The following is a 27,829-nucleotide window of genomic DNA, read 5'->3' as shown; positions in this document are numbered from 1 at the left end:
ACAAAAATCTAAACATAACAATTTACAGTTCATATAAGATAAATCTGTCAATTGAAATGAATGAATTAGGCCCTAATCTATGGATTTCACATGACTGGGCAGGAGCGCAGCCATGGGTGGGCCTGGGAGGGCATAGGCCCACTTGGAAGCCAGGTTCAACAACTGGGTAGCTAGGCCCAGCCAACTGGAATTTTTTTTTTCCCACAAAAGATTTATTACAGACAGAATTACTGCTCAGCACACCACCCTAAATCTCTGATGCCGCAGGTGAAGAAGCCGCATGTGGAGGTCCTGGGCTGGTGTGGTTACACATGGTCTGCGGTTGTGAGGCCGGTTGGACGTACTTCCATATTATCTAAAACAATGTTGGAGTCGGTTTATGATAGAGAAATTAACATTCAATTATCTGGAAACAGGTATGGTGGATGTTCCTGCAGTCAGCATGCCAATTGCACGTGGCATTGTGTTGCGTGACAAAACTGCAGATTTTAGAGTGGTCTTTTATTGTCCCCTGTCCCCCGCCTGTGTAGTGATGTTTAATCAGCTTCTTTATGGATTATCTTGACAAAGGATAAAAATAGGTCACTAACAGGGATGTAAACAGATCAGTGCACAAATATTAGAGAAATAATTTGGACAATGCATATGGACAATTTCTGTGATATTTTATTTCGGCTCATGAAACATGGGAACAGCACTTTACATCTTGCAATCATAATTCTGTTCAGTGTAACTGGGAATCAAAACGTCATGCCCATACTCCAATATATCACAATAATACCTTGTGACCTTTTTGCATTCCCCCCCATGGTCCAAATATTGAATCTGTACCCTTGCCGATATCATGGACAGTAATGCTTTGAGAATATTCTAAGATTTGAAAATACACATTACCAGGCAACTCATTTTTTTCCTAATTACAATTTAGTTCAACTATGCTAGCCTATGGAGTCCCTTGGGAAACCCAACTACCGAACCATCTAATAATGGGATTCATGAATAAATGATCTGGGCTGCCGAAAGGACTGATCTCTCTATATCATATAGTGCATATCGGGAAAGTATTCAGACACCTTGACCTTTCCACATTTTGCTTCATACAGCCTTATTCTAAAATGGAGTAAAACAAATCTCTCATCAATTCACCCATAATGACAAAGCGCAAACCGGTTTTAAGAAATGTATTACAAACACAAAACAAATATACCTTATTTACATAAGTATTCAGACCCTTTTATATGAGACTCGAAGTTGAGCTCAGGTGCATCCTGTTTCAATTGATCATCCTTGAGATGTTTCTAGAATTTGATTGGATTCCACCAATGGTAAATTCAATTGATTGGACATGATTTGGAAAGGTACACACACACACACACCTGTCTATATAAGGTCCCAAAGTTGACAGTGCATGTCAGAGCAAAAACCAAGCCATGAGGTCGAAGGAATTGTCCGTAGAGCTCAGAGACGGGATGTGTCAAGGCAGAGCTCTGGGGAAGGGTACCAAAGAAATGTCTGCATCATTGAAAGTTCCCAAGAACACAGTGGCCTCCATCATTCTTAGTGGTCCTTAACATCTTCCAATTAAGACTATTCATAGAGCTGGCCGCCCGGGCCAAACTGAGCAATCGGGGGAGAAGGGCCTTGGTCAGAGATGTGACCAAGAACCTGACAGAGCTCAAGAGTTCCTCTGTGGAGTTGGTTGTCCTTCTGAAAGGTTCTCTCATCTCTGCAACAGTCCACCAATCAGACCTTTATGGTATAGTGGCCAGATGGAAACCACTCCTCAGTAAAAGGCACATGACAGCTTGCTTGGAGTCTGCCAAAAGGTACCTAAAGGACTCTCCAACCATGAGAAAAAAGATTCTCTGGTCTGATGAAACCAAGATTGAACTCTTTGGTCTGAATGTCAAGCGTCACATCTGGAGGAAAGCTGGCACCATCCCTATGGTGAATCATGGTGATGTTTTTCAGTGGCAGGGACTGGGAGACTAGTCAGGATCGAGGGAAAGATGAACGGAGCAAAGTACAGAGATCCTTGATGAAAACCTGCTCCAGAGCGCTCAGGACCTCTGACTAGGGCGACGGTTCAACTTCCAACAGGACAACGACCCTAACCATACAGCCAAGACAATGTAGGAGTGGCTTGTTTCTGAATGTCCTTGAGTGGCCCAGCCAGAGCCTGGACTTGAATCCAATTGAATCTCTCTGGAGAGACCTGAAAATATCTGTGCAGCGATGCTCCCCATCCAACCTGACAGAGCTTCAGAGGATCTGCAGAGAAGAATGGGAGAAACTCCCCAAATACAGGTGTGCCAAGCTTGTAGCGTCATACCCAAGAACACTCAAGGCTGTAATCGCTGCCAAAGGTGCTTCAACAAAAGTACTGAGTAGGGTCTGAATATACTTATGTAAATGTCATGTCAGTTTCTATTTTTAATACATTTGCAAAAATGTCTAAACCTGTTTTTGCATCGTCATTATGGGGTATTGTGTGTAGATTGATGAGGGGAAACAAAATACTTAATCCATGTTAGAATAAGGCTGGAACGTAACAAAATATGGAAAAAGTCAAGGGGTCTGAATAATTTCCAAATGCACTGTATAAACAACTTTTGGTAAGCATTGTCCACAAATCTAAGTGAATTTGAACAAAGAATATCACCTCGGCATATTGCAATCCGAAACCATCAATTTATAGATTTTAAGTGTGTTCACAGACTGTATTTAACACAAAGGAAACGTTTTACGATGAAACAGGCCCCAACTCTCAACCGTGTCCCCTAAATCAGGTAGGCACATTCTTTCATATGATGTGGGAGTGCCCTGCAGTTAAATGCAGCTGGGACAAAGTTACAAAATGTATGTGCATGATTTTAAATATTCAATGCTTTGCATATACTATATTACTTAATGATGATAGGTCCTTGGATCGCTCAATAAATCAGAGATGATCACTGCTGGCATGCAGCACTGCCGCAAAAAAAAGATCTTGGCTCCTAAATGGCAATCGTCTCTCTCTCCAAATTCCTCAGAAGATAGTTAATATTAGAAGTTATACCATTATAATGATCAACAGTAATAATGAATTGTGCTAATTAAGAAACAATTGCGTCCTGGACAAATACACTTGACTGTAAAGAATAACCTCAGCTAAAACCCAACACATCCAAATAAACAATCTATAAAGTACAAACATTATTACTTATTTTATTTTTTACATACTAAATGTATTGTTACTTGTTGGCTCTGTGTTATAATCATGGCGATTAATACTTTGCATTTGTGTTGCTTTTTAATTTAAATTTTTGATTGGCAGCCCACGGCTGGATGCAAGTTAACTATTCAATAATATGAATATATAGTGGGGAGAACAAGTATTTGATACACTGACGATTTTGCAGGTTTTCCTATTTACGAAGCATGTAGAGGTCTGTAATTTTTTTTATCATAGGTACACTTCAACTGTGAGAGACGGAATCTAAAACAAAAATCCAGAAAATCACATTGTATAATTTTTAAGTAATTAATTTGCATTTTATTGCATGACATAAGTATTGGTCACCTACCAACCAGTAAGAATTCCGGCTCTCACAGACCTGTTAGTTTTTCTTTAAGAAGCCCTCCTGTTCTCCACTCATTACCTGTATTAACTGCACCTGTTTGAACTCGTTACCTGTATAAAAGACACCTGTCCACACACTCAATCAAACAGACTCCAACCTATCCACAATGGCCAAGACCAGAGAGCTGTGTAAGGACATCAGGGCTAAAATTGTAGACCTGCACAAGGCTCCCCACTGTATGTATTGTGCATGTAGCCTGTAGCCCCCCCACCCCCCAAGAAAATAAAATGAATAAAGATTTGTTCACACAAAAAAAACAAAGCAAAAAATGTAAACATATGGCTTCCCCAAGATGAGGAAAACTTGAGCGGTGATGTTCAAACAATGTTCTCTCCATCGGCGTACATTCATGATCAGAACCAAAGTTCCCGGAGTGCCCCATGATCCTTGGGTATCTTAATATTTTTACCTTTATTTTGATTAGGGAGTCATTGCTGAAACCAAGGTCTCTTTTCCAGATGAGCCTTGTATAGCACAATACACATCAAAATACACAAAACCCATTAAACTACACATTCATATATATCCATTTAAAATACACAACACACGAAAAGCAAAACACAACCAGAAAAAACAGACATTGTTCAGGAAAAAAGGTCCCCTAACAACTCAAAGGAATGTCTGAGCCCAGGTCCGGTAGCCCCTACATCTTTAGGTTAACAATTAGGTAAGGTATGGAATAAGTTTGAGCTTGGTCCTGAAGTCATTGGGAAGGGTGGCAAGGTTGCCAGGTTACTTTACAGAACATGTCCTCCAGCTTTTGGCTTGTGTCAGTCAGACAACAAATGGACGAAAGATGAAGGGAACAGGCCTTTCTTGTTTGGCTGGCCCTCAACGTATCCATGCTGTGAGGACAAAATAACAAAATATTGATGGGTTGCACAAAAATCTACCGTTGACCCATCTACACCCCATGTGTATGTTTGTTAGTTCAGGTTGTCTGCTTTTGTGACTACGGGGGGAGATTCCATTGGAAAACCAGATGGCCTATTGTGTATCCAGAGGAAGAGGAAGCTGTTTGTCCTATAGCCCTCCTATATAGGGTTTCTGGCATAGTTATATCACAGCTCTAGAAGATAAAGAATACAATGGACATTATATCCTGTCAGACCTGGGTTCTAATACGGTTTCAAATATTCTCAATTACTTTCACATTTGAAAAGACAAGTAGTTGAATATTGGAATGTATTTGGAAATACACACGGAAAGCATTTGAAAATACAAGACACTGACTCAAATACAGTCCCATGCTTTTAACCCATTTATTTGCTTTTACAAATAACCATTCAAAAACTCGAATAAAAGTATTTGTTTGTTTTCGGGCTGTGTATTTGGAAATACTAAAATATACAGAAAAGTATTTTGAATACCAGATACTCAAATACACATGTATTTGAACCCAGGTCTGTATCCTGTATGAAAGGGGATCTTTGGGTTGGACTAGACATTCTATACTTGTCTTTCAATCTTAATTTTGTTTTCTTTCTTAACTATTCAATCCACATTGTAGAAGTTCAGCTTTAGCTTTAAACTATGCATATGTCAGCTCAATCTGAAATTACTTTAACATTTTTATTGCGGAATCTGTAACTCTTCTGTTAAAAAAAAAGAAAAAGTATGTGAACACCCCTTGAAATTAGTGGACACCCTTTCAGCTATTTCAGCCACACCCATTGCTGATGGGTGTATAAAATCAAGCACACAACCATGGGACCTCCATAGATAAACATTGTCAGTTGAATAGCCCGTACTGAAGAGTTCATTGACTTTCAACGTGGTTCCGTCATAGGATGCCACCTTTCCAACAAGTTATTTCCTCACATTTCTGCCCTGCTAAAGCTGCCCCGGTCAACTGTAAGTGCTGTTATTGTGAAGTGGAAACGTCGAGGAGCAACAATGGCTCAGCCGCGAAGTGATAGGCCACACAAGCTCACAGAACGGGACCGCTCTGTGCTGAAATGCGTTGCGCTTAAAAATCATCTGTCCTCGGTTGCAGCACTCATTACTGAGTTCCAAACTGCCTATGGAAGCAATGTCAGCACAATAACTGTTACTCAGGAGCTTAATGAATGGGTTTTGATGGCATAGCAGCTGCGCACAAGCCTAAGATCACCATCCACAATGCCAAGTGTCAGCTGGAGTGGTGTAAAGCTTGCCGCCATTGGACTCTAGAGCAGTGGAAGCGCGTTTTCTGGAGTGATAAATCACGCTTCATCAACTGGCAGTCCGACGGACTAATTTGGGTTTGGTGGATGCCAGGAGAACGCTACCTGCCCAAATGCATAGTGTCAACTGTAAAGTTTGGTGGAGTCGGGCTAGGCCCCTTAGTTCCAGTGAAGGGAAATCTTAACGCTACAGCATACAATGACATTCTAGACGATTCTGTGCTTCCAACTTTGTGGCAACAGTTTGGGGAAGGCCCTTTGCTGTTTCAGCATAATGCCCCCGTACAGAAAAGCGAGGTCTATACAGAAATGTTTTTTCAAGATCAATGTGGAATAAATTAACTGGCCTGCACAGAGCCCTGACCACAACCCCATCGAACACCTTTGGGATGAATTGGAATGATGACTGTGAACCAGGCCTAATTTCCCAACATCAGTGCCCAACTAATGCTCTTTTGGCTGAATGAAAGCAAGTCCCAGCAGCAATGATCCAACATCTAGTGGAAAGCCTTCCCAGAAGAGTGGGGGCTGTTACAGCAGCAAAGGTGGGACAAACTTCATATTACTACCCATGATTTTGGAATGAGATGTTCAGGTGTCCACATACTCTTGGCCATGTAGTGTAATTCTTCGCCAGCGCAACCTGTAGGATATTGTCGAGGGTCAAAACCTAATCTGGAAGGCATTATGAGGGCCTTGTTGGATGTTTTGTCGACGACTCATTGATGCAGATATGGAGACTGAATGAAACAGGGTCAACAGAGAGGAATCTGGCCGAACCAATTCCAGCTGTCCCGCTGTCCGTCTGCGAACTATTCACCTTGTTTCGCAAACTGACAAGCATCTCTTTTGGATGTCCATCTCCTTACTCAATCAGTAAATGATTCTGTCAATTATCAAACAGATACAATAGCTGACAGGAAAGGGAAACTTGTGATTTGAACAGGGATTTCTGTCACAATTCACAAGGATTTACTGTAAATCACTTGGCTTTTTACAGACAGAAGAAATATGATACTGGAGGTAACAACAGTAAAAGTCTGAGGGCCCAGTGTTTTTGTACAAATGTGACGGAGTGTTACAGTTTGCAAACAAGATTGACCCCCCTGGCTCTCTAATGGTGCATGTTGGATTGTAAACATTGGGATTATTTACACAACAGAAACAGAAGAGCAGACCCAATCCTGTGGTTTTGCACAACTGACCAGACTGGATAACACAGAATGTACGAGTCCCTTCCTAAACACTGATCACTAATTGGTTTACCCCTTCAATAAATGGTTAAGGTCAGCGCTAATTGCAAGCAGCTGAGTTAACTGTCTGTTTTTCTAAATATATATTTTGTATATTGTTTATGTTTGATGTATTTATGCAGGGCTCATCTGTAATAGAGACCCTAGTCTCAGTATGACTTCCCTGTCAAAATAAAGGTACAGGTTGCACATTTGATTTACTATTTCAATTAAGCTGCTGCCCCAAAACTTTGAACCTACACACTGAAGAAGGCCTACTGCCAAAACAGATTTGTGGAGGGTAATCTGATACTAAATCTGTGTCTGAGGGCAACTTCTACCTGTAACTGAGAGGTACCTACCCACCAATCAGCATCGTCCTCTCCAAGCACAACCAATACCTCGCCCTCGTTGAAAGTGAGCTCATCATGGTGGTCACCCACACAGCCATAGATGGCTTGGACACGCATCACTTTTGGCTTGGGCTGGAAAAGAAGCAGATGGAGACAACAGCACTAGTGAGTGAAAACACCACACCAGTAAGGAAATAAAAACATTACACCATCCCTAAGGGTGACTAAGCCAAACCTGTGCTTAACCAAAAATAAAATATTTGTTCTGAGGGGGAAAACACCCAGTAGAGAAAAATCTGTGTATGCCCCACAGTAATGATTCAGGGAAAATGTCAAAATGTCAAATTTTTCTGTCATTAGAGTAAGTCAAGATATCAGACTGAGCATCTAATCCTGGTGTGGTGACTAAGACTTAGAGTTGCCAACTATTTGCCGGAGCCTTTGCGTCACAGCAGATAGAGCAATTGCCAACTTGAAGTATCCAAGGCCTGCTTGCCTAAAAAACACATTGGCTGGCCTTTGGACGTATACAGTAAAAATCTAACTTACATATAGTCTGCTATGCCTTGACCTCCACTAAATGGAAATACCAACCAAATCAAACAATTGTTGATGAAAATTTAACTTTGGCGCGGGGGGATTAATGAAAATGAATTGTTGTCCTCCCTAACAAAAATAATGTAAGGAAAAGAGTCAGCCTGCCCCCTCTCACCAGTGCTCTCCTGGGCATGGGGTGTGGGGGATCGCCTTGGTGGGAGGAGGCCCCATTGGACTGCAGGCTGATGGAGCGGGGGGCCATGGGGGAGTTTAGAGGAGGGTGTCTGCTGCTGGGCTGAGGCATCTGATAGACAAAGTGGGACTTTTTGCTCTCTCCATCTGCGCGGAATCCTAGGGGGCACAAAGGGGAGAGCGATCAATAAAGACATTCGCCCGTTATGTCTGTGAAATAAATGTGGTAGAGAGCATACTATGGAGAATGATCATGTGTAGTTTTACAACTACCAACCACTTCAAGAAATAGGTGTTACCCAATGTTGCTCCTGAAAAGGATGTGCTTTCATATGTGTGATACAAAAATAAGTAAAATAGATTCAATCTGTAAAATATAGATAGAATACTTTACCTCTCTCTGGCAGTTCAGATAGGGAGTTAAGGGCAGTCACAGAGTATTTTGGAGACCCTGAGCTGAAATGGACAGGGAAAGACAATGTATACAGTAGTTGGCACAGTGTTATGACAGAATAAATTGATGTATCTGGTGACAGTTCCTGAATGTAGTTTACGATGGCTCAATCAGTAATGCTGGTCTGAATGGCTTGCTCCATTTAATTTCATACAGCATTTACGACCAGGACTTTCCTGAATTGGATCCTTTGTTCCTTCCCCCTAGGGGAATTGAACTTATTCCAGAAACCGTGGATAAATGTCAGCATTCGCGCAAAACTGAAAGTGCAAACCACTGCATTTAATCATGGCAAGGTGACTAGGAATATGGCCGAATACAAACAGTGTAGTTATTCCCGCCGTAATGCAATAAAACAGGCAAAACGTCAGTACAGAGAGACAAAGGGGAGTCGCAATTCAACAGCTCAGACAAGAGACGTATGTGGAGGGCCTACAGACAATTATGGACTACAAAAGGAAAACCAGCCACGTCGCAGACACCGACATCTTGCTTCCAGACAAGCTAAACACCTTCTTCACCGGCTTTGAGAATAACATAGTGCCACCGACGCGACCCGCTACCAAGGACCGTGGGCTCTCCCTCTTCGTGGTCGACATGAGTAAGACATTTAAGCGTATTAACCCTCGCAATGCTGCCGGCCCAGACAGCATCCCCAGCCGCATCCTCAGAGCATGCTCAGACCAGCTGGCTGGAGTGTTTACGGACATATTCAATCTCTCCCAGTCTGCTGTCCCCACTTGCTTCAAGATGTCCACCATTGTTCCTGTACCCAAGAAAGCAAAGGTAACTGAACTAAATGTCTATTGCCCCGTAGCACTCACTTTAATCACATCACCTCAACCTTATCTGACACCAAAGACCCACTTCTGCATACCGCCCCAATAAATCCACATACGATGTAATCGCCATCGCTCTGCACACTGCAATATCTGGACAAGGGGAATACCTATGTAAGAATTCTGTTCACTGACTATAGCTCAGCATTTATCACAATAGTACACTCCAAGCTCAACATTAAGCTCGGTGGCCTGGGTCTGAACTCCACCCTGTGCAACTGGGTCCTGGACTTCCTGACGGGCCACCCCCAGGCTGTGAAGGTAGGAAACAACACCTCCATTTCACTGATCCTCAACACAGTGGCCCCACAAGGGCGGGTGCTCAGCCCCCTCCTGTACTCTCTGTTCACCCATGACTGCGTGGCCACTCACACCTCCAACTCAATCATCAAGTTTGTAGGCCTGATTACCATCAATGATGAGACAGCCTACAGGGAGGTGGTGAGGGCCCTGGGAGAGTGGTGCCAGGAAAAGAACCTCTCACTCAAAGTCAACATAACAAAGAAGCTGATCGTGGAGTTCAGGAAACAGCAGAGGGAGCACCACGCCCCTATCCACATCAACGGGACCGCAGTGGAGAAGATGGAAAACTTCAAGTTCCTTGGCATACACATCACTGACTTTGAAATGGTCCACCCACACAGACAGTGTGCTAAAGAAGGTGCAACAACGCCTTTTCAACCTCAGGAGGCTGAAGAAATTTCTCTTGGCCCCTAAACACTCAAATGTTAACAGATTCACAATTGAGAGTTTCCTGTCAGGCTGTATCAACGCCTGGGACGGCAACTGCATCGCCCGCAACCGCAGGGCTCTCCAGAGGGTGGTGCGGTCTGCACAACGCATCACCGGGGGAAAACTACCTGCAATCCCAGGACATCTACAGCACCCAATGTCACAGGAAGGCCAAAAAGATCATCAAAGACATCAATCACCCGAGCCACGGCCTGTTCACCCCGCTATCATCCAGAAGGCGAGGTCAGTACAGGTGCATCAAAGCTGGGACAGACTGAAAACGGCTTCTATCTCAAGGCAATCAAACTGTTAAATAGCTGTTAAATACGCAACCCTGCACCTTCGAGGCTGCAGCCCTATATAGAATTGGAATCACTGGCCACTTTAATAATGTTTACATACTGCTTTACTCATCTCATATGTACAGTTGTGACCAAAAGTTTTGAGAATGACACAAATATTCATTTTCACAAAGTCTGCTGACTCAGTTTGTATGATGGCAATTTGCATATACTCCAGAATGTTATGAAGAGTGATCAGATGAATTGCAATTAATTGCAAAGTCCCTCTTTGCCATGCAAATGAACTGAATTCCCCAAAAACATTTCCACTGCATTTCAGCCCTGCCACAAAAGGACCAGTTGACATCCTGTCATGCTGATTGAGTTTGAATAAGACTGGAAGCTTCAAAAGGAGGTTGGTGCTTGGAATTATTGTTCTTCCTCTGTCAGCCATGGTTGCCTGCAAGGAAACACATGCCGTCATTGCTTTGCACAAAAAGGGCTTCCCAGGCAAGGATATTGCTGCCAGTAAGATTGCACCTAAATCAACCATTTATCAGATCATCAAGAACTTCAAGGAGAGCGGTTCAATTGTTGTGAAGGCGGCTTCAGGGTGCCCAAGAAAGTCCAGCAAGCACCAGCGCCGTCTCCTAAATTTGATTCAGCTGCGGGATCGGGGCACCACCAGTACACAGCTTGCTCAGGAATGGCAGTAGGCAGGTGTGAGTGCATCTGCACACACAATGAGGCGAAGACTTTTGGAGGATGGCCTCGTGTCAAGAAGGGCAGCAAAGAAGCCACTTCTCTCCAGGAAAAACATCAGGGACAGACTGATATTCTGCAAAAGGTACAGGGATTGGACTGTTGAGGACTGGGGTATCCGGTTGTTTGGGGCATCCGGAAAAAAGCTTGTCCGGAGAAGACAAGGTGAGCGCTACCATCAGACATATGTCATGCCAACAGTAAAGCATCCTGAAACCATTCATGTGTGGGGTTGCTTCTCAGCCAAGGGAGTGGGCTCACTCACAATTTTGCCTAAGAACACAGCCATGAATAAAGAATGGTACCAACACGTCCTCTGAGAGCAACTCCTCCCAACCATCCAGGAACAGTTTGGTGACGAACAATGCCTTTTCCAGCATGATGGAGCACCTTGCCACAAGACAAAAGTGACTCGAGGAACAAAACATCGATATTTTGTTCCATGGCCAGGAAACTCCCCAGACCTTAATCCCATTGAGAACTTGTGGTCAATTCTCAAGAGGCGGGTAGACAAACAACAACCCACAAATTCTGACAAACTCCAAGCATTGATTATGCAAGAATGGGCTGCCATCAGTCAGGATGTGGCCCAGAAGTTACTTGACAGCATGCCAGGGCAGATTGCAGAGGTCTTGAAAAAGAAGGGTCAACACTGCAAATATTGACTCTTTGCATCAACTTCATGTAATTGTCAATAAAAGCCTTTGACACTTATGAAATGCTTGTAATTATACTTCAGTATTCCATAGTAAAATCTGACAAAAATATCTAAAGAAACTGAAGCAGCAAACTTTGTGGAAATTAATGTGTCATTCTCAACTTTTGGCAATGACTGTACAGTACCAGTCAAAAGTTTTGACACTTTATTTTTTTACTATTTTCTACATTCTTGTCACGACTTCTGCCAAAGTCGAAGCCTCTCCTTGTTCGGGCGGTGCTCGGCAGTCGACGTCACCGGTCTTCTAGCCATAATTGATCAATTTTTCATTTTCCATTGGTTTTGTCTTGTCTTCCTACACAGCTGGTTTCAATCCCATTCATTACCTGTTGTGTATTTAACCCTCTGTTTCCCCTCATGTATTTGTCAGCGATTGTTTGTTTGTTCAGTGTTGTGCTGTTTGTATTGGAGCACGACGGGTCCTCGTACCCACTTTGTCTTATTGTTATTTAGTGTTGGAGTTAGGTTTAATTTATTGTTATTAAACAACTCCATTTCATTCAGTTTGATTCTCCTGCACCTGACATCCCTGCCACCTGTACACACAACTGACAATTGTAGAATAATAGTAAAGACATCAACTAAAATCATGTAGTAACCAAAAAAGTGTTAAACATATGAAAATATATTTTATATTTGTGATTCTTCAAAGTAGCCACCCTTTGCCTTGACAGCTTTGCACATTATTTATTTAACCTTTATTTAACTAGGCAAGTCAGAAGAACAAATTGTTATTTACAATGACTGACTACACCGGCCAAACCCTAACCCGTATGATGCTGGGCCAATTGTGCCCCGCCCTATGGGACTTCCAATCACGGCAGGTTGTGATACAGCCTGGAATCGAACCAGGGTCTGTAGTGACGCCTATAGGATTGAGATGCAGTGCCTTAGAGAGCTGCGCCACTCGGGAGCCCTAAAACTCTTTTTTTCTCAACCAGCTTCATGAGCTAGTCACCTGGAATGCATTTCAATTAACAGGTGTGCCTTGTTAAAAGTTAATTTGTGGGATTTCTTTCCTTCTTAATGCGATTGAGGCAATCACCCCGCTATCAGTTTTGTTGTTACAAGGTAGGGGGTGGTATACAGAATATAGCCCTATTTTGTAAAAGACCAAGTCCATATTATGACAAGAACCGCTCAAATAAGGAAAGAGAAACAACAGTCCATCATTACTTTAACACATGAAGGTCAGTCAATCTGGAAAATTTCAAGAACTTTGAATGTTTCTTCAAGTGCAGTCGCAAAAACCATCAAGTGCTATGATGAAACTGACTCTCATGAGGACCGCCACAGGAAAAGAAGACCCAGAGTTCCCTTTGCTGCAGAGGATAAGTTCATTAGACGCAGAGTAGACGAAAGGATGATCTCCGCATGTGTGGTTCGCATGGTGAAGCATGGAGGTGGTGGTGTGGGATTGCTTTGCTGGTGACAAAGTCACATTCTGCATTCTGCAGCATTATGCCATCCCATCTGGTTTGCGCTTAGTGACCAAATACTTATTTTCCACCATAATTTGCAAATAAATTCATTAAAAATCCTACAATGTGATTGTCTGGATTTTCTTTTCATTTTGTCTGTCATAGTTGAAGTGTACCTATGATGAAAATCACAGGCCTCTCATCTTGTTAAGTGGCAGAACTTGCACAATTGGTGGCTGACTAAATACTTTTTTGCCCCACTGTATTTCATAATTCCATTATTTTACTTTTACATAGATGTGTGTGTATTGTTGTGAATGGTTAGTTACTACTGCACTGTTGGCGCTAGGAACACAAGCATTTCGCTACACCCGCAATAACATCTGCTTAATATGTGCATGTGACCAATAAAATGTCATTTGACTTATAGCAAGCATAATATAATTGACATTTTCTGTTCTACGGGCATGTTGTGGAAATGTATATAAATGTATCATCGGCATAGTGTAATGTCTCTTCTCTTCTATTAGCCACGTAGAGAATGTCACCTATCTACCTTATAGCGTATGAGCATGGCAAAATCACAAACATTCCTCACATTTGCTGTTTAACCTATGGGTACACTCTTGCAATTATTACCTTTCTCTCTCTCTCAACCAATGGGCGTAAATCTTGGGATACAGTTACAGTAAATTCGGAAAGTATACAGACTGTTTGACTTTTTCCACATTTTGTTACGTTACAGCCTTATTCTAAAATGTATTAAATATTTTTTCCCCTCATCTACACACAATACCTTATCATGAGTACTTTGTTGAATCACCTTTGGCAATGATTACAGCCTTGAGTCTTCTTGGGTACGACGCTACAAGCTTGGCACACCTGTATGAGGAGTTTCCCCCATTCCTCTCTGCAGATCCTCTCAAGCTCTGTCAGGTTGGTTGGAGAGCGTTGCAGCTATTTTCAGGTCTCTCCGGAGATGTTTGATAGGGTTCAAGTCTGGGTTCTGGCTGGGCCACTCAAGGACATTCAGAGACTTGTCCCGAAGACACTCCTGTGTTCTCTTGCCTGTTGGAAGGTGATCCTTCACCTCAGTCTGAGGTCCTGAGCGCTCTGGAGCAGGTTTTCATCAAGGATCTCTCTGTACTTTGCTCCCTTCATCTTTCCCTCGATCCTAACTAGTCTCCTAGTCCCTGCCGCTGAAAATCATCCCCAAAGTATGATGCTGCCATGATCATGCTTCACCGTAGGGATGGTGCCAGGTTTCCTCCAGACGTGACGCTTGGCATTCTGGCCAAAGAGTTCAATCTTGATTTCATCAGACCAGAGAATCTTGTTTCTCATGATCTGTCCTTTAGGTGCCTTTTTGACAAACTCCAAGAGGGCTGTCATGCACCTTTTACTGAGGAGTGGCTTCCATCTCACCACTCTACCATAAAGATCTGATTGGTGGAGTGGTGCAGAGATGGTTGTCCTTCTGGAAGGTTCTCCCATCTCCACAGAGGAACTCTTGAGGTCTGTCATCGGGTTCTAAGTCACCTCCGAGGCCAATTTCTCAGTTCAGCTGGGCAGCCAGCTCTAGGAAGAGTCTTATTCCACTTAAGAATGATGGAGGCCACAGTATTCTTGGGGACCTTTAACCTCTCTGGGATGTGTGGAACAGTAGCGTCCCACCTCGCCAACAGCCAGTGAAAATGCAGGGCGCCAAAATTCAAAACAAAAATCTCATAATTACAATTCCTCAAGCATACAAGTATTTTACACCACTTTAACTTAAAGGCTTTACAGTGAAAAAGCAACAACAAAGCAGCCAAAAAGATATCCGCCATATTGTGTAGTCAACATTAGTCAGAAATAGCATTATAAATATTCACTTACCTTTGATGATCTTCATCAGAATGCACTCCCAGGAATCCCAGTTTCACAATAAATGTTTGATTTGTTAGATAAAGTTCATCATTTATTTCTAAATAGCTTCTTTTGTTAGGGCATTTGGTAAACAAATCCAAACGCGTGTTCAGGTCCAGCCGAACGTCGGACGAAAAGTTCCAAAAGTTATATTAGAGGTCGTAGAAACATGTCAAACTAAGTATAGAATCAATCTTTAGGATGTTTTTATCATAAATCTTCAATAATGTTCCAACCGGAGAATTTCTATGTCTGTAGAAAAGCAATGGAACGAGAGCTAACTCTCTCGTGACCGCGCGTCACGAGCCTGTGGCACCCTGCCAGACACCTGGCTCAATCCCCGCTCATTCTCTCTCTCCTTCATAGTAGAAGCCTCAAACAAAGTTCTAAGACTGTTGACATCTAGTGGAAGCCTTGGGAAGTGCAATATGACCCCATTTACACTGTATATTGGAATGGCAAAGAGTTGAAAAACTACAAAACTCAGATTTCCCACTTCCTGATTGGATTTGTCTCTTTTCGCATGCCATATGAGTTCTGTTATACTCAGACATCGTTCACACCGTTTTAGAAACTTCAGAGTGTTTTCTATCCAATACTACTAATAATATGCATATATTAGCATCTGGGACAGAGTAGCAGGCAGTTTACTCTGGGTACCTTAGTCATCCAAGCTACTCAATACTGCCCCCCTGTCACCAAGAAGTTAATGCTGCAGAAATGTTTTGGTATCCTTCCCAGATCTGTGCCTCGACATAATCCTTTCTCGGAGCTCTACGGACAATTCCTTCGACCCCATGGCTTGGTTTTTGCTCTGACATGCACTGTCAACCGTGGGAACTTATATAGACAGGTGTGTGCCTTTCCAAATCATGTCCAATCAATTGAATTTACCACAGGTGGAATCCAATTATGTTGTAGAAACATCTCAAGGATGATCATTGGAAACGGGATGCACCGGAGCTCAACTTTGAGTCTCATAGCAAAGGGTCTGAATACTTATTGTAAATAAGGTATTTCTGTTATTAATTTTCATTACAGTTGCAAAAAGTTTAAAATGTGTAGATTGATGAGGGAAAAAACGATGTAATCAATTTTAAGGCTGTAACGTAACAAAATGTGGAAAAAGTCAAGGGGTCTGACTGTTTTCCAAAAGCACTGTATATGTCAAACTTACCCATGTTCTCTTACTTGCTGTTTTAAAGGAAAACCTACCGAAAACCCTCAACTTTCCTCCACCACCAGCTAAGACCCGTAATTGGAAATCCTTTCTCCCTTCGTAAAAAAAAAAAAATCAGATGCCCCATATAGGGATAGCTGCCTTGAAAGCATCTGCCTCCGAGGACATTCCCTCAGAGACGAGGCCAATCCCCAAACTATTTTAATAAACTTTCATATTGCATTTTGTCTCTGCTGTTCACTCAGTTAAGCCTTAAACACCACTCTGTAGGGTATCACCATGGTGTAGCCGGAGGACAGCTAGCTTCCGTCCTCCTCGGGGTACATTGACGTCAATACAAAACCTAGGAGGCTCATGGTTCTCACCCCCTTCCATAGACTTACGACAACTTCCGGAGGACGTCCTCCAACCTATCAGAGCTCTTGCAGCATGAACTGACATGTTGTCCACCAATCAAAGGATGAGAGAATTAATCTAGTACTGAAAGCATAAGCTACAGCTAGCTAGCACTGCAGTGCATAAAATGTGGTAAGTAGTTGACTCAAAGAGAGAAAGACAATCGTTGAACAGTTTTGAACAATTTAATTTCTTCCAAAATGAAGGAGAAGCAAGAGAGAAAGAGATTGTCCTTCATTTTCAGTTTCACTTACTTAGCAAGAAAATGAAGATAGCTAGTTTAGCCTACTGAAACACCCTACTCAAAACAGAGGGATGCTATGTTAGCTAGCTGGCTATGACTATCCAACAAAACACTGGAACTTTTCCAAGTCAAGGTAAGCTTTAGGTTTTTACTAATTTATTGCCACCGGGGCCAACCAGCGTAACTGCTTACTGACTGTACTCTGTAATGTTACTGCATGATTGTAGCGGGTTTACTAACGCGTTAGTTCTATTAGCTATGCTGACTATGATGTTACTTTAGCTAATATGGTGACAACAATGTATGCTGTGTGTAGCGGTTTGGCTTGGAAGGTTTATTTTGCTTGGTCACACAGCTGATGTGTTGTGCATTGAAGTCCACATGAGAAGGTGAGAGGAGACTGCATAGATGTGAGAAGGCATACAACGTGGCTGCTATGAAAGTGAACTGTGTTTACACGTGATCAGGGGTGTATTCATTCTGCCGATTATGTTGAAAAATGTTTCTTTAACCGAAGCAAACGGAACTAAATGGGGATAAGCACTGTCTGTCCATGTGTCTCTTGACCTGTATGCACCTACGTTATAAACTTTAATTCATAGGCTAGGTTGTGACGCTTGGCATTCAGGCCAAAGAGTTAAATCTTGGTTTCGTCAGACCAAAGTATCTTGTTTCTCATGGTCTGAGTCCTTTAGGTGCCTTTTGACAAACTCCAAGTGGGCTGTCATGCACCTTTTACTAAGGAGTGGCTTCTGTCTGGCCACTCTACAATAAAGGCCTGATTTGTGGAGTGCTGCAGAGATGGTTATCCTTCTGGAAGGTTCTCCCATCTCCACAGAGGAACTCAGTGTGACCATCGGGTTCTTGGTTACCTCCCTGGCCAAGGCTCTTCTCCCCTGATTGCACCAAGACTCTAGGAAGAGTCTTAGTGTTTACAAAAATCTTCCATTTAAGAGTAAAATTCAAGTATCATGTAGTAGCCTAAACTTATCGCTGTTACATTGAACTAGGTGAATGGAATATGGATGACAGTCATCCAATATGATGTAATAGAAACAAGGCCATGCTCAATGATCCTCCCTCATCTTAAACGGCACTGACTGCCACTGAATTCTATAATTACGCCCCCAAAGGTTCTTCAAACATAGGAGGTCCTGTACCGACAAGAAATTAAATCTACTTTTACCCCTGGTCTATATCTGCACAAAATATCTAAATGAAGTTGACATACTCACACACACTTCTGAAAGGATGACTCTGGACCACTGTAGCCTTTTGAATTTGATGGTACCCCATAATCTATAGAGAGGATTAACAGATCACATTTAACAGTAAGTCAGAGCCCACCATTCTGTGTCCACGGGTCCCTGCCCCAGAGATAAAAAAAAAAGAGGTCAACGGACATACTGCCTAAAATAAATGAAATCTTACAAGACTATTTCCAGTGAGTGCAGGTTTTTCCCCTATCATTATGTGCTTTTTAGCACCGTACACCCAAAGAGACTTCCCATCATTCAGAAGTGAGCATACTGTTTACACAAGACGGAAGGTCTTTTTTGGTATTTTATTAGGATCCCCATTAGCTGTTGCAAAAGCAGCAGCTCTTCCTGGGGTCCACACAAAACATAATACAGAACATCATTAGACAAGAACAGAACTACATACATTTTTAAGAAGGCACACGTAGCCTACATATAAATGCATACACACAAATTATCTAGGACAAATAGGGGAGAGGCGTTGTGCACAAGGTGTTGCATTATCTGTTTTTTGAAACCAGGTTTGCTGTTTATTTGAGCAATATGAGATGGAAGTTCCATGCAATAAGGGCTCTATATAATACTGTACGTTTTCTTGAATTTGTTCTGGATTTGGGGACTATGAAAATACCCCTGGCATGTCTGGCATGTCTGGTGGGATAAGTGTGTGTGTCAGAGCTGTGTGTAAGTTGACTACGGAAATAATTTGGGATTTTCAACAGGAAGAAGTGATGCAGTCCGTCTCTCCTCAACTCTTAGCCAAGAGAGACTGGCATGCATAGTATTAATATTAGCCCTCTGGTTACAATGAAGAGCAAAAGGTGCTGCTGTGATGTGACGTACCTGCGTGGATCTGTCGGGAGGAATGGGGGCTGTGGGGCACTTGGGGGTGGGCTCTGAGTAGGTGCGCTTGTGGCGGATAACAAAAGGCGGAGGGGGGGTCCTCTTCTTGCTGCTACTGCTGCTGCTGCTACTTGTGGTGGGGATGATGACATCACCCCAGCCCACTGGTGGGCTAACCGGGGGAGGAGGAGGTGGGACATTTGGAGCTGGAAAACACAAGTTATAATAACATGGTTTTAGCATTGGCAATCCATAAAAGACAGAGGATGTGATGAAGAGCAGATTGATGCAGAAACCATCTGGAATAGAAGTGAAAACTGCACAAGACAGTTTGATTGTTGAAGCACTTTTTTGCACAAGGAGCTAAAAGGACCAAAGTACATCACATAAAATAGTGTCCCATTTGTTATGTCCCTGTGACTGTGTCAATAATATTATCTGATCTCCTATGAGGAGTTTTTAAATGATGTCTTTCAACAAAGCACATTTGCGTACTGTCTATATCAGGGGTGGCCAAAGTAAGGCCCATAAAGCCAATTAAATGTATTTTTATAGGCTACACTTGAACGTCTAAAATTGTATTTATTTTATTTTATTTCACCTTTATTTAACCAGGTAGGCTAGTTGAGAACAAGTTCTCATTTGCAACTGCGACCTGGCCAAGATAAAGCATAGCAGTGTGAACAGACAACACAGAGTTACACATGGAGTAAACAATTAACAAGTCAATAACACAGTAGAAAAAAAAATGGGCAGTCTATATACAATGTGTGCAAAAGGCATGAGGAGGTAGGCAAATAATACAATTTTGCAGATTAACACTAGGGTGATAAATGATCAGATGGTCATGTACAGGTAGAGATATTGGTGTGCAAAAGAGCAGAAAAGTAAATAAATAAATAAAAAAAACAGTATAAAAACAGTATGGGAATGAGGTAGGTGAAAATGGGTGGGCTATTTACCAATAGACTATGTACAGCTGCAGCGATCGGTTAGCTGCTCGGATAGCTGATGTTTGAAGTTGGTGAGGGAGATAAAAGTCTCCAACTTCAGCGATTTTTGCAGTTCGTTCCAGTCACAGGCAGCAGAGTACTGGAACGAAAGGCGGCCAAATGAGGTGTTGGCTTTAGGGATGATCAGTGAGATACACCTGCTGGAGCGTGTGCTACGGATGGGTGTTGCCATCGTGACCAGTGAACTGAGATAAGGCGGAGCTTTACCTAGCATGGACTTGTAGATGACCTGTAGCCAGTGGGTCTGGCGACGAATATGTAGCGAGGGCCAGCCGACTAGAGCATACAAGTCGCAGTGGTGGGTGGTATAAGGTGCTTTGGTGACAAAACGGATGGCACTGTGATAGACTGCATCCAGTTTGCTGAGTAGAGTGTTGGAAGCCATTTTGTAGATGACATCGCCGAAATCGAGGATCGGTAGGATAGTCAGTTTTACTAGGGTAAGCTTGGCGGCGTGAGTGAAGGAGGCTTTGTTGCGGAATAGAAAGCTTACTCTTGATTTGATTTTCGATTGGAGATGTTTGATGTGAGTCTGGAAGGAGAGTTTGCAGTCTAGCCAGACACCTAGGTACTTATAGATGTCCACATATTCAAGGTCGGAACCATCCAGGGTGGTGATACTAGTCGGGCATGCGGGTGCAGGCAGCGATCGGTTGAAAAGCATGCATTTGGTTTTACTCGCGTTTAAGAGCAGTTGGAGGCCACGGAAGGAGTGCTGTATGGCATTGAAGCTCGTTTGGAGGTTAGATAGCACAGTGTCCAATGACGGGCCGAAAGTATATAGAATGGTGTCGTCTGCGTAGAGGTGGATCAGGGAATCGCCCGCAGCAAGAGCAACATCATTGATATATACAGAGAAAAGAGTCGGCCCGAGAATTGAACCCTGTGGCACCCCCATAGAGACTGCCAGAGGACCGGACAGCATGCCCTCCGATTTGACACACTGAACTCTGTCTGCAAAGTAATTGGTGAACCAGGCAAGGCAGTCATCCGAGAAACCGAGGCTATTGAGTCTGCCGATAAGAATATGGTGATTGACAGAGTCGAAAGTAGAAAGTATGAAGAAATTATAATATACCTATAATACGTACACTATTTATCCAGCACACAAATTGAGTTTGATGAACAAATCAGCACCAACAATGATTTATTCGACCCTGAATTTTGAAGCCCGGATTTATTTAATTATGGCCCACCCAAGGTCGAGATCATTTTTTTGTGTGTTTTATTTTCACAGGAAGTCCCATTGAGACCAATGCCTCTATTCCCAAGGAAGCCCTTCATATACACCATTTATACCAGCGTTTCTTAAAGTATGGGTCGTCGCAGACCTGTTAATGGTGGGTCGCGACGTAAATGTATAATTCTTTCATTAATTACTGGAACTGATTTGGCCAAGTGCAACTGCGAACTCGGTTCAGTGTGCTCTCTGCTTCGCAGCGGTCCCTGCTCAGCTTGGCAGCTGCGTGAGTGGGAGAGATAGAGGGAGATGCCTGTGTTCTTCGCGGTTTAGCAGATCTTTTTTCTGCAGTTTTCTAGAAGATCAGCGATGTCGTTCAAGCCACTGACTTGTTATTCCCACTCGCCCTCACTCACCGCTGTCATGAAACGCAAATACAGTGATGACTTTTTGTCTCTTTCTTACAAACTTTGAGAAATAATGAGGAGCGCCCAAAATGTGTTTTGTGTGGGGAAGTGCTTAGTAATGAGTCTCACAACTAACAAATTAACTAACCTGACGGTAAACCCAGGGAGTTCTTTAAGAACAGGGCAGAATGCTTCAGGAAACAGTGCTTCGACAGTGGAAGAGTAAGTCAACTAGCAAGGCATTGTTGTTATTTTATAACAAGTGATGATGAGTAGAAATAAGGGAGTACTATCTCTCATAGGAGTAGATGTGAGTTTCTCTTTGAAACAATCCCCTGGCCTTGTAACATTACACAGCTAATAGCTAACGTTAGCCAAAGCAAGCTAACTAGCTACTGATAGTGCAACCCTAAGAAACAGTACAGATGAAGATCAAAAGTGATCAGGCCTATTGTACATTTTACTGTAGAAATGATTGTTTAAAACAAGTCTAGGTTGGAACTGTTGCAAGTAATAATTTTTATTCTGAACTGGAATAACCTGATTGAAGAAAGCTGCTTTTTGACGCAAACACTCACACAGTGCTGGGTTGCTCATGAGCAGCAGGAAGCAGACTCCTGCCTGACTGAGAAAGCAGTAATGTTCTGATCCAGTTTGGCACCACATACCACATGCAAGTCAGGGTTCTCAAGTACAGAAACAGTGTCAATGCTGAGCATGACCTCAGTGTTGCACTGTGAAAAACAGCCCAGAAAAGACATTCAACCAGCCACACACCTCTCATTAGGACTGTGTGTATGTGTGTGTTCTCTGGTCTATATATGTGTGATGTGATTAATCAGTTTATTCCAATTCAGAATAAAAAAATATATTTTAACAGCAACAGTTCCAACCTAGACTTTGATCAAAAAGCCTGTGTGTGTGTTCTGTTGTACATCTGTGTGATGTGATCAATCTGTTTATTCCAGTTCAGAATGAAATTATTTATTGTATTTTAACAGCAACAGTTCCAACCTAGACATGTACGTAAAAGTGTTTTTAATGGGGAAAAATAAACATGAAAAGATGTATTTAATTATTTGTTTTTGTCTATATTTTTTTTAGGCATAAGGGCAATGAAATGTTTCGATATTTACGAATAGTTTCATATTTTCCTAAACTTGGGTCCCAGGAAAACACAGAATTTCTCATTTGGGTCGCAGGCTGAAACAGTTTAAGAACCCCTGATTTATACAATTTACAATTACGCCATAATAAAACAGGATCTACAAGCCATTCCTCAGCAAAGAAGTCTTTAAATCAACAATTTGAACTGCCCCAGAGGTCCCAGAACATCAAGTTGCAGGGAACTCTGTAGATCATTCCATACATGGGGTGCAAAGATACACCTACTAAGGGCATTTCTTTATTTTTACTATTTTCTACATTGTATAATAATAGTGAAGACAACAAAACTATAAAATAACACATATGGAATCATGTAGTAACCAAAAAACTGGTTTACTATTTATTTTATATTTCAGATTCTTCAAAGTAGCCACCCTTTGCCTTGATGACAGCTTTGCACACTTGGTATTCTCTCAACCAGCTTCATGAGCTAGTCACCTGGAGTGCAATTTCAATTTAAGGCCAGTCAATCCAAAAAATGTCAAGAACTTTGAAAGTTTCTTCAAAGTAGCCACTCTTTACCTTGATAACATTTTTGCAAACTTGGCATTCTCTCAACCAGCTTCACCTGGAATGCTTGTTATAATCTTGAAGAATTCCCCACATATGCTGAGCACTTGTTGGCTGCTTTTCCTTCACTCTGCAGTCCAACTCATCCCAAACCATCTCAATTGGGTTGAGGTCAGGTGATTGTGGAGGCCAGGTCATCTGATGCAGCACTCCATCACTGTCCTTCTTGGTCAAATAGCCCTTACACAGCCTGGTGTGTTGGGTCCTTATCCTGTTGAAAAACAAATGATAGTCCCACTGAGTGCAAACCTGATGGGATGGCATATTGCTGCAGAATGCTATGGTAGCCTTGCTGGTTAAGTGTGCCTTGAATTCTAAATAAATCAGTGTCACCAGCTAAGCACCCCCACACCATCATACCTCCTCTACCTGGCTTCACGGTGCGAACCACACATGCAGAGATCATCCGTTCACCTACTTTGCGTCTTACGAAGACATGGCAGTTGGAACCAAACACCTCAAATTTGGACTCATCAGACCAAAAGGACAGAGTTCCACTGGTCTAATGTCCATTGCTCATGTTTCTTGGCCCTAGCACGCTCCTTCTTCTTATTGGTGTCCTTTAGTAGTGGTTTCTTTGCAGCAATTCAGCCATGAAGGCCTGCTTCAACCGTCTCCTCTGAACAGTTGATGTTGAGATTTGTCTGTTACTTGAACTCATGAAGCATTTATTTGGGCTGCAATTTCAGAGGCTGGTAACTCTAATGAACTTATCCTCTGCAGCAGAGGTAACTCTGGGTCTTTCTTTCCTGTGGTGAGAGAGCCAGTTTCATCATAGCGCTTGATGGTTTTTGCAACTGCAGTTGAAGAAACTTTCAAAGTTATTGAAATTTTCCATATTGACTGACCTTCATGTCTACAGATAGGGGGCAGTATTTTCACTTTGGATGAATTGCGTGCCCATAGTGAACTGCATCAAAATCTGTCCTAAATTGCTAATATATGCATATTATTAATATTGGATAGAAAACACTCTGAAGTTTCTAAAACCGTTTGAATTATGTCTGTGAGTATAACAGAACTCACAGGGCAGGCAATCTTCCAAACAAGTTTTGAAATCCTGAAAGTTGGGGCAACTTTGACGTCATCGCCCCCTCCCTTCCCAACAAGTTATGGATCTGGAAACACTTCCTACGTCTTCCACTAGATGTCCTCATTCAGTAGAAAGTGTAATGGAGCATTTGCTGTGACCTAATGGGAAGGAAAGTAGCCGGTGTCGCAAGAGAATGCCATTTTGTTGTGGCGCATTTCTCTTTGAGTGCTACGGCTGTTCCAATCAGCCCCAGATGAAAACGAATGATCCGGTTGGAATGTTATTGGATATATATGATTATAACATCCTGAAGATTGATTCTGCACTTAGTTTGAACAGTTTCTTCGACCTGTAATATGTCTTTTGGAAGTTTTCATGCAAAGTTATCCTGGACCAGAAGTAATTTTTTGGGCATGTGAGTTGAAAGTGATAGCAAATGCTGCTACTTGGACACTAGAATTGAACACTATGGAACAAAACGATTTATTGTTGAACTAGGACTCCTTGCACTACATTCTGATGAAAGATCATCAAAGGTAAGGGAATATTTATGTTGTAATTTTGTATTTCTGTTGACTCCAACATGGCGGAGAAATATTGTTACGTCTGAGCGCCGTCTCAGATTATTGCAATGTTAGGCTTTTTCCGTAACGTAAAAAAAAAATGTGACACAGCGGTTGCATTAAGAACCAGTGTATCTTTAATTATATGTAGAACATGTATCTTTACTCAAAGTTTATGATGAGTATTTCTGTTATCTGGCGTAGCTTTCTATAATTCCTCCGGATATTTTGGAGGATTTTCTGAACATGGCGTCAATGTAAACCGAGATTTATGGATATAAAATGCATATTATCGAACAAAACATAAATGTACTGTGGGGGGGGGGTGGAGAGATTCCACAAATTAACTTTTAACAAGGCATACCCGTTACTGGAAATGCATTCCAGGTGACTAGCTCATGAAGCTGGTTGTGAGAATGCCAAGAGTGTGCAAAGCTGTCATCAAGGGTGGCGTCTGAAAATCCTCAAATATAAAATATATTTTGATTTGTTTAACACTGTTATGGTTACTCCATGATTCCATGTGTTATTTCATAGTTTTGATGTCTTCAATATTATTCTACAATGTAGAAAATACTAAAAATAAGAAAACCCCTTGAATGAGTAGGTGTCCAAACTTTTGAATGGTACTGTACGTACTCATGTAAACATGTCTGTATTTTTGACCCAGTGGGTGAACAAACTTGGTTTGAGCTTTATTAGTCGTCTGTGAGTTTTTTTATTTAGAACCTAACAGTTGGCGCTGCAAGCAGGGTTCACCACGATTTACAGTCGAACTGGAGAGTCCAAATCAGTGGAGCAGGAGCCGGCACCATTTTTTTTTTAACAAGGTAGGCACAGTTCCTACACCTGTTACCACTCATTCTGACATCCTGGGCAGGATGTGAATCGTAGGCTGAACAATAATACGATACGGACCTAGAAAAGCCTGAGTTAATTTAGTAAGCCCACTGTAAATACTACCGGTAGACCTGGGGGTTTAGACACCTGATGGTTAGACTAGGCACTGCGGGCCTAGGAGGGTAGGCACCGCGGGCACTGCATGCCTAGGAGGGTTTAGTAACCGGAAGGTTAGAGTAGGCACTGCGTGTTCAGGAGGGTTTAGCCCCCTAGTAGGTTAGATTTGAGCACTGTGGGCACAGCGTATTCAGGAGGGAAATAGCCCAACATAATGGATTAGATTGGGTGTCTGTAGGCTATATGGTATATGAAGATGTTGCCACATCCATGTACTAGTACAATAGGTATTTAGAGAAGTAGTTCATGTAGAGGGACAAAGGCAGGAAGTGGGTACGGTGGAAAATAGGAGATACAATTGAAGTCGGAAGTTTACATACACCTACATTTAAACTCAGTTTTAAACTATTGCTGACATTTAATCCTAGTAAAAATTCCCTGTTTTAGGTCACTTAGGATCACCACTTTATTTTAAGAATGTGAAATGTCAGAATAATAGTGGAGAGAATAATTTATTTCAGCTTTTATTTCTTTCCATCACATTCCCAGTGGGTCAGACGTTTACATACACTCAACAATAAGTTGACAGAGCAGGTGTAACTGAGTCAGGTTGGTAGGCCTCCTTTTCTCGCACACACGTTTTCAGTTCTGCCTGCAAATTTTCAATAGGATTGAGGTCAGGGCTTTGTGATGGCCACTCCAATACCTTGACTTTGTTGTCCTTAAGTCATTTTGCCACAACTTTGGAAGTATGCTTGGGTCATTGTCCATTTGGAAGACCCATGTGTGACCAAGCTATAACATCCAGACTGATGTCATGAGATGTTGCCTCAATATATTCACATAATTTTCCTGCCTCATGATGCCATCAATTTTGTGAAGTGCACCAGTAACTCCTGCAGCAAAACACCCCCACAACATGATGCTAACACCCCTGTGCTTCACGATTGGGATGGTGTTCTTGCAAGCCTCTCCCTTTTTCCTCCAAACATAATGATGGTCATTATGGCCAAACAGTTCTATTTTTGTTTCATCAGACCAGAGGACATTTCTCCAAAAGTACGATCTTCGCCCCATGTGCAGTTGCAAACTGTAGTCTGGCATTTTTATGGCAGATTTGGAGCAGTGGCTTCTTCCTTGCTGAGCGCCAGGTTATGTTGATATAGGACTCATTTTACTATGGATTTTGATAGTTTTGTACCTGTTTCCTCCAGCATCTTCACAAGGTCCTTTGCTGTTGTTCTGTGATTGATTTGCACTTTTCGCACCAAAGTACGTTTATCTCTAGGAGACAGAACGCGTCTCCTTCCTGAGTGGTATGACGGCTGCATGGTCCCATGGTGTTTATACTTGCGTACTATTGTCTGTACAGATGAACGTTTTACCTTCGGGCATTTGGAAATTGCTCCCAAGGATGAACCAGACTTGTGGAGGTCTACAATGTTTTTTTCTGAGGTCTTGGCTGATTTCTTTTGATTTTCCCATGATGTCAAGCAAAGAGGCACTGAGTTTGAAGGTAGGCCTTGAAATACATCCACAGGTACACCTCCAATTGATTCAAATTATGTCATTTAGCCTATCAGAAGCTTCTAAAGCCATGACATCATTTTCTGGAATTTTCCAAGCTGTTTAAAGGCACAGTCAACTTAGTGTATGTAAACTTCTGACCCACTGGAATTGTGATACAGTGAAGTAATCTGTCTATAAAGAATTATTGGAAAAATTACTTGTGTCATGCGCACAGTAGAGCTCCTAACCGACTTGCCAAAACTATAGTTTGTTAACAAGAAATTTGTGGAG

At 42.2% G+C, this 27,829-nt stretch overlaps 1 protein-coding gene across 1 annotated transcript; it reads right to left on the bottom strand.

Moving 5' to 3' along the window:
- Positions 1–3,871: 3,871 nt before the first annotated feature.
- LOC115135124 (arf-GAP with SH3 domain, ANK repeat and PH domain-containing protein 1-like) lies at positions 3,872–27,246 on the bottom strand. The gene is made up of 8 exons (XM_065021658.1): positions 27,231–27,246; positions 19,140–19,345; positions 18,575–18,644; positions 18,273–18,336; positions 8,497–8,558; positions 8,086–8,261; positions 7,383–7,505; positions 3,872–4,468 (listed from the first exon to the last, which is right to left on the bottom strand). Exons 1-8 carry the CDS (start codon positions 27,244–27,246, stop codon positions 4,394–4,396), a joined length of 792 nt encoding a protein of 263 aa, XP_064877730.1. The 3' UTR covers positions 3,872–4,393.
- Between the last annotated feature and the right edge of the window lie 583 nt (positions 27,247–27,829).

The sequence above is a fragment of the Oncorhynchus nerka genome, linkage group LG2, assembly GCF_034236695.1.
Source record: "Oncorhynchus nerka isolate Pitt River linkage group LG2, Oner_Uvic_2.0, whole genome shotgun sequence".
Lineage (NCBI taxonomy): Eukaryota > Metazoa > Chordata > Actinopteri > Salmoniformes > Salmonidae > Oncorhynchus > Oncorhynchus nerka.
This window is presented reverse-complemented; position numbering and strand designations above follow the sequence as displayed.

What these genes read in the sequence shown, in the direction of transcription:
- LOC115135124 (XM_065021658.1), bottom strand. An exon ending in TCATCCTTTCAGAAGTGTGT is followed by an intron (nt 8,559 to 18,272) that starts GTGAGTATGTCA and finishes TGTCCATTTCAG; the next exon opens with CTCAGGGTCTCCAAAATACT. An exon ending in CCATGCCCAGGAGAGCACTG is followed by an intron (nt 7,506 to 8,085) that starts GTGAGAGGGGGC and finishes CTTCTTTTCCAG; the next exon opens with CCCAAGCCAAAAGTGATGCG.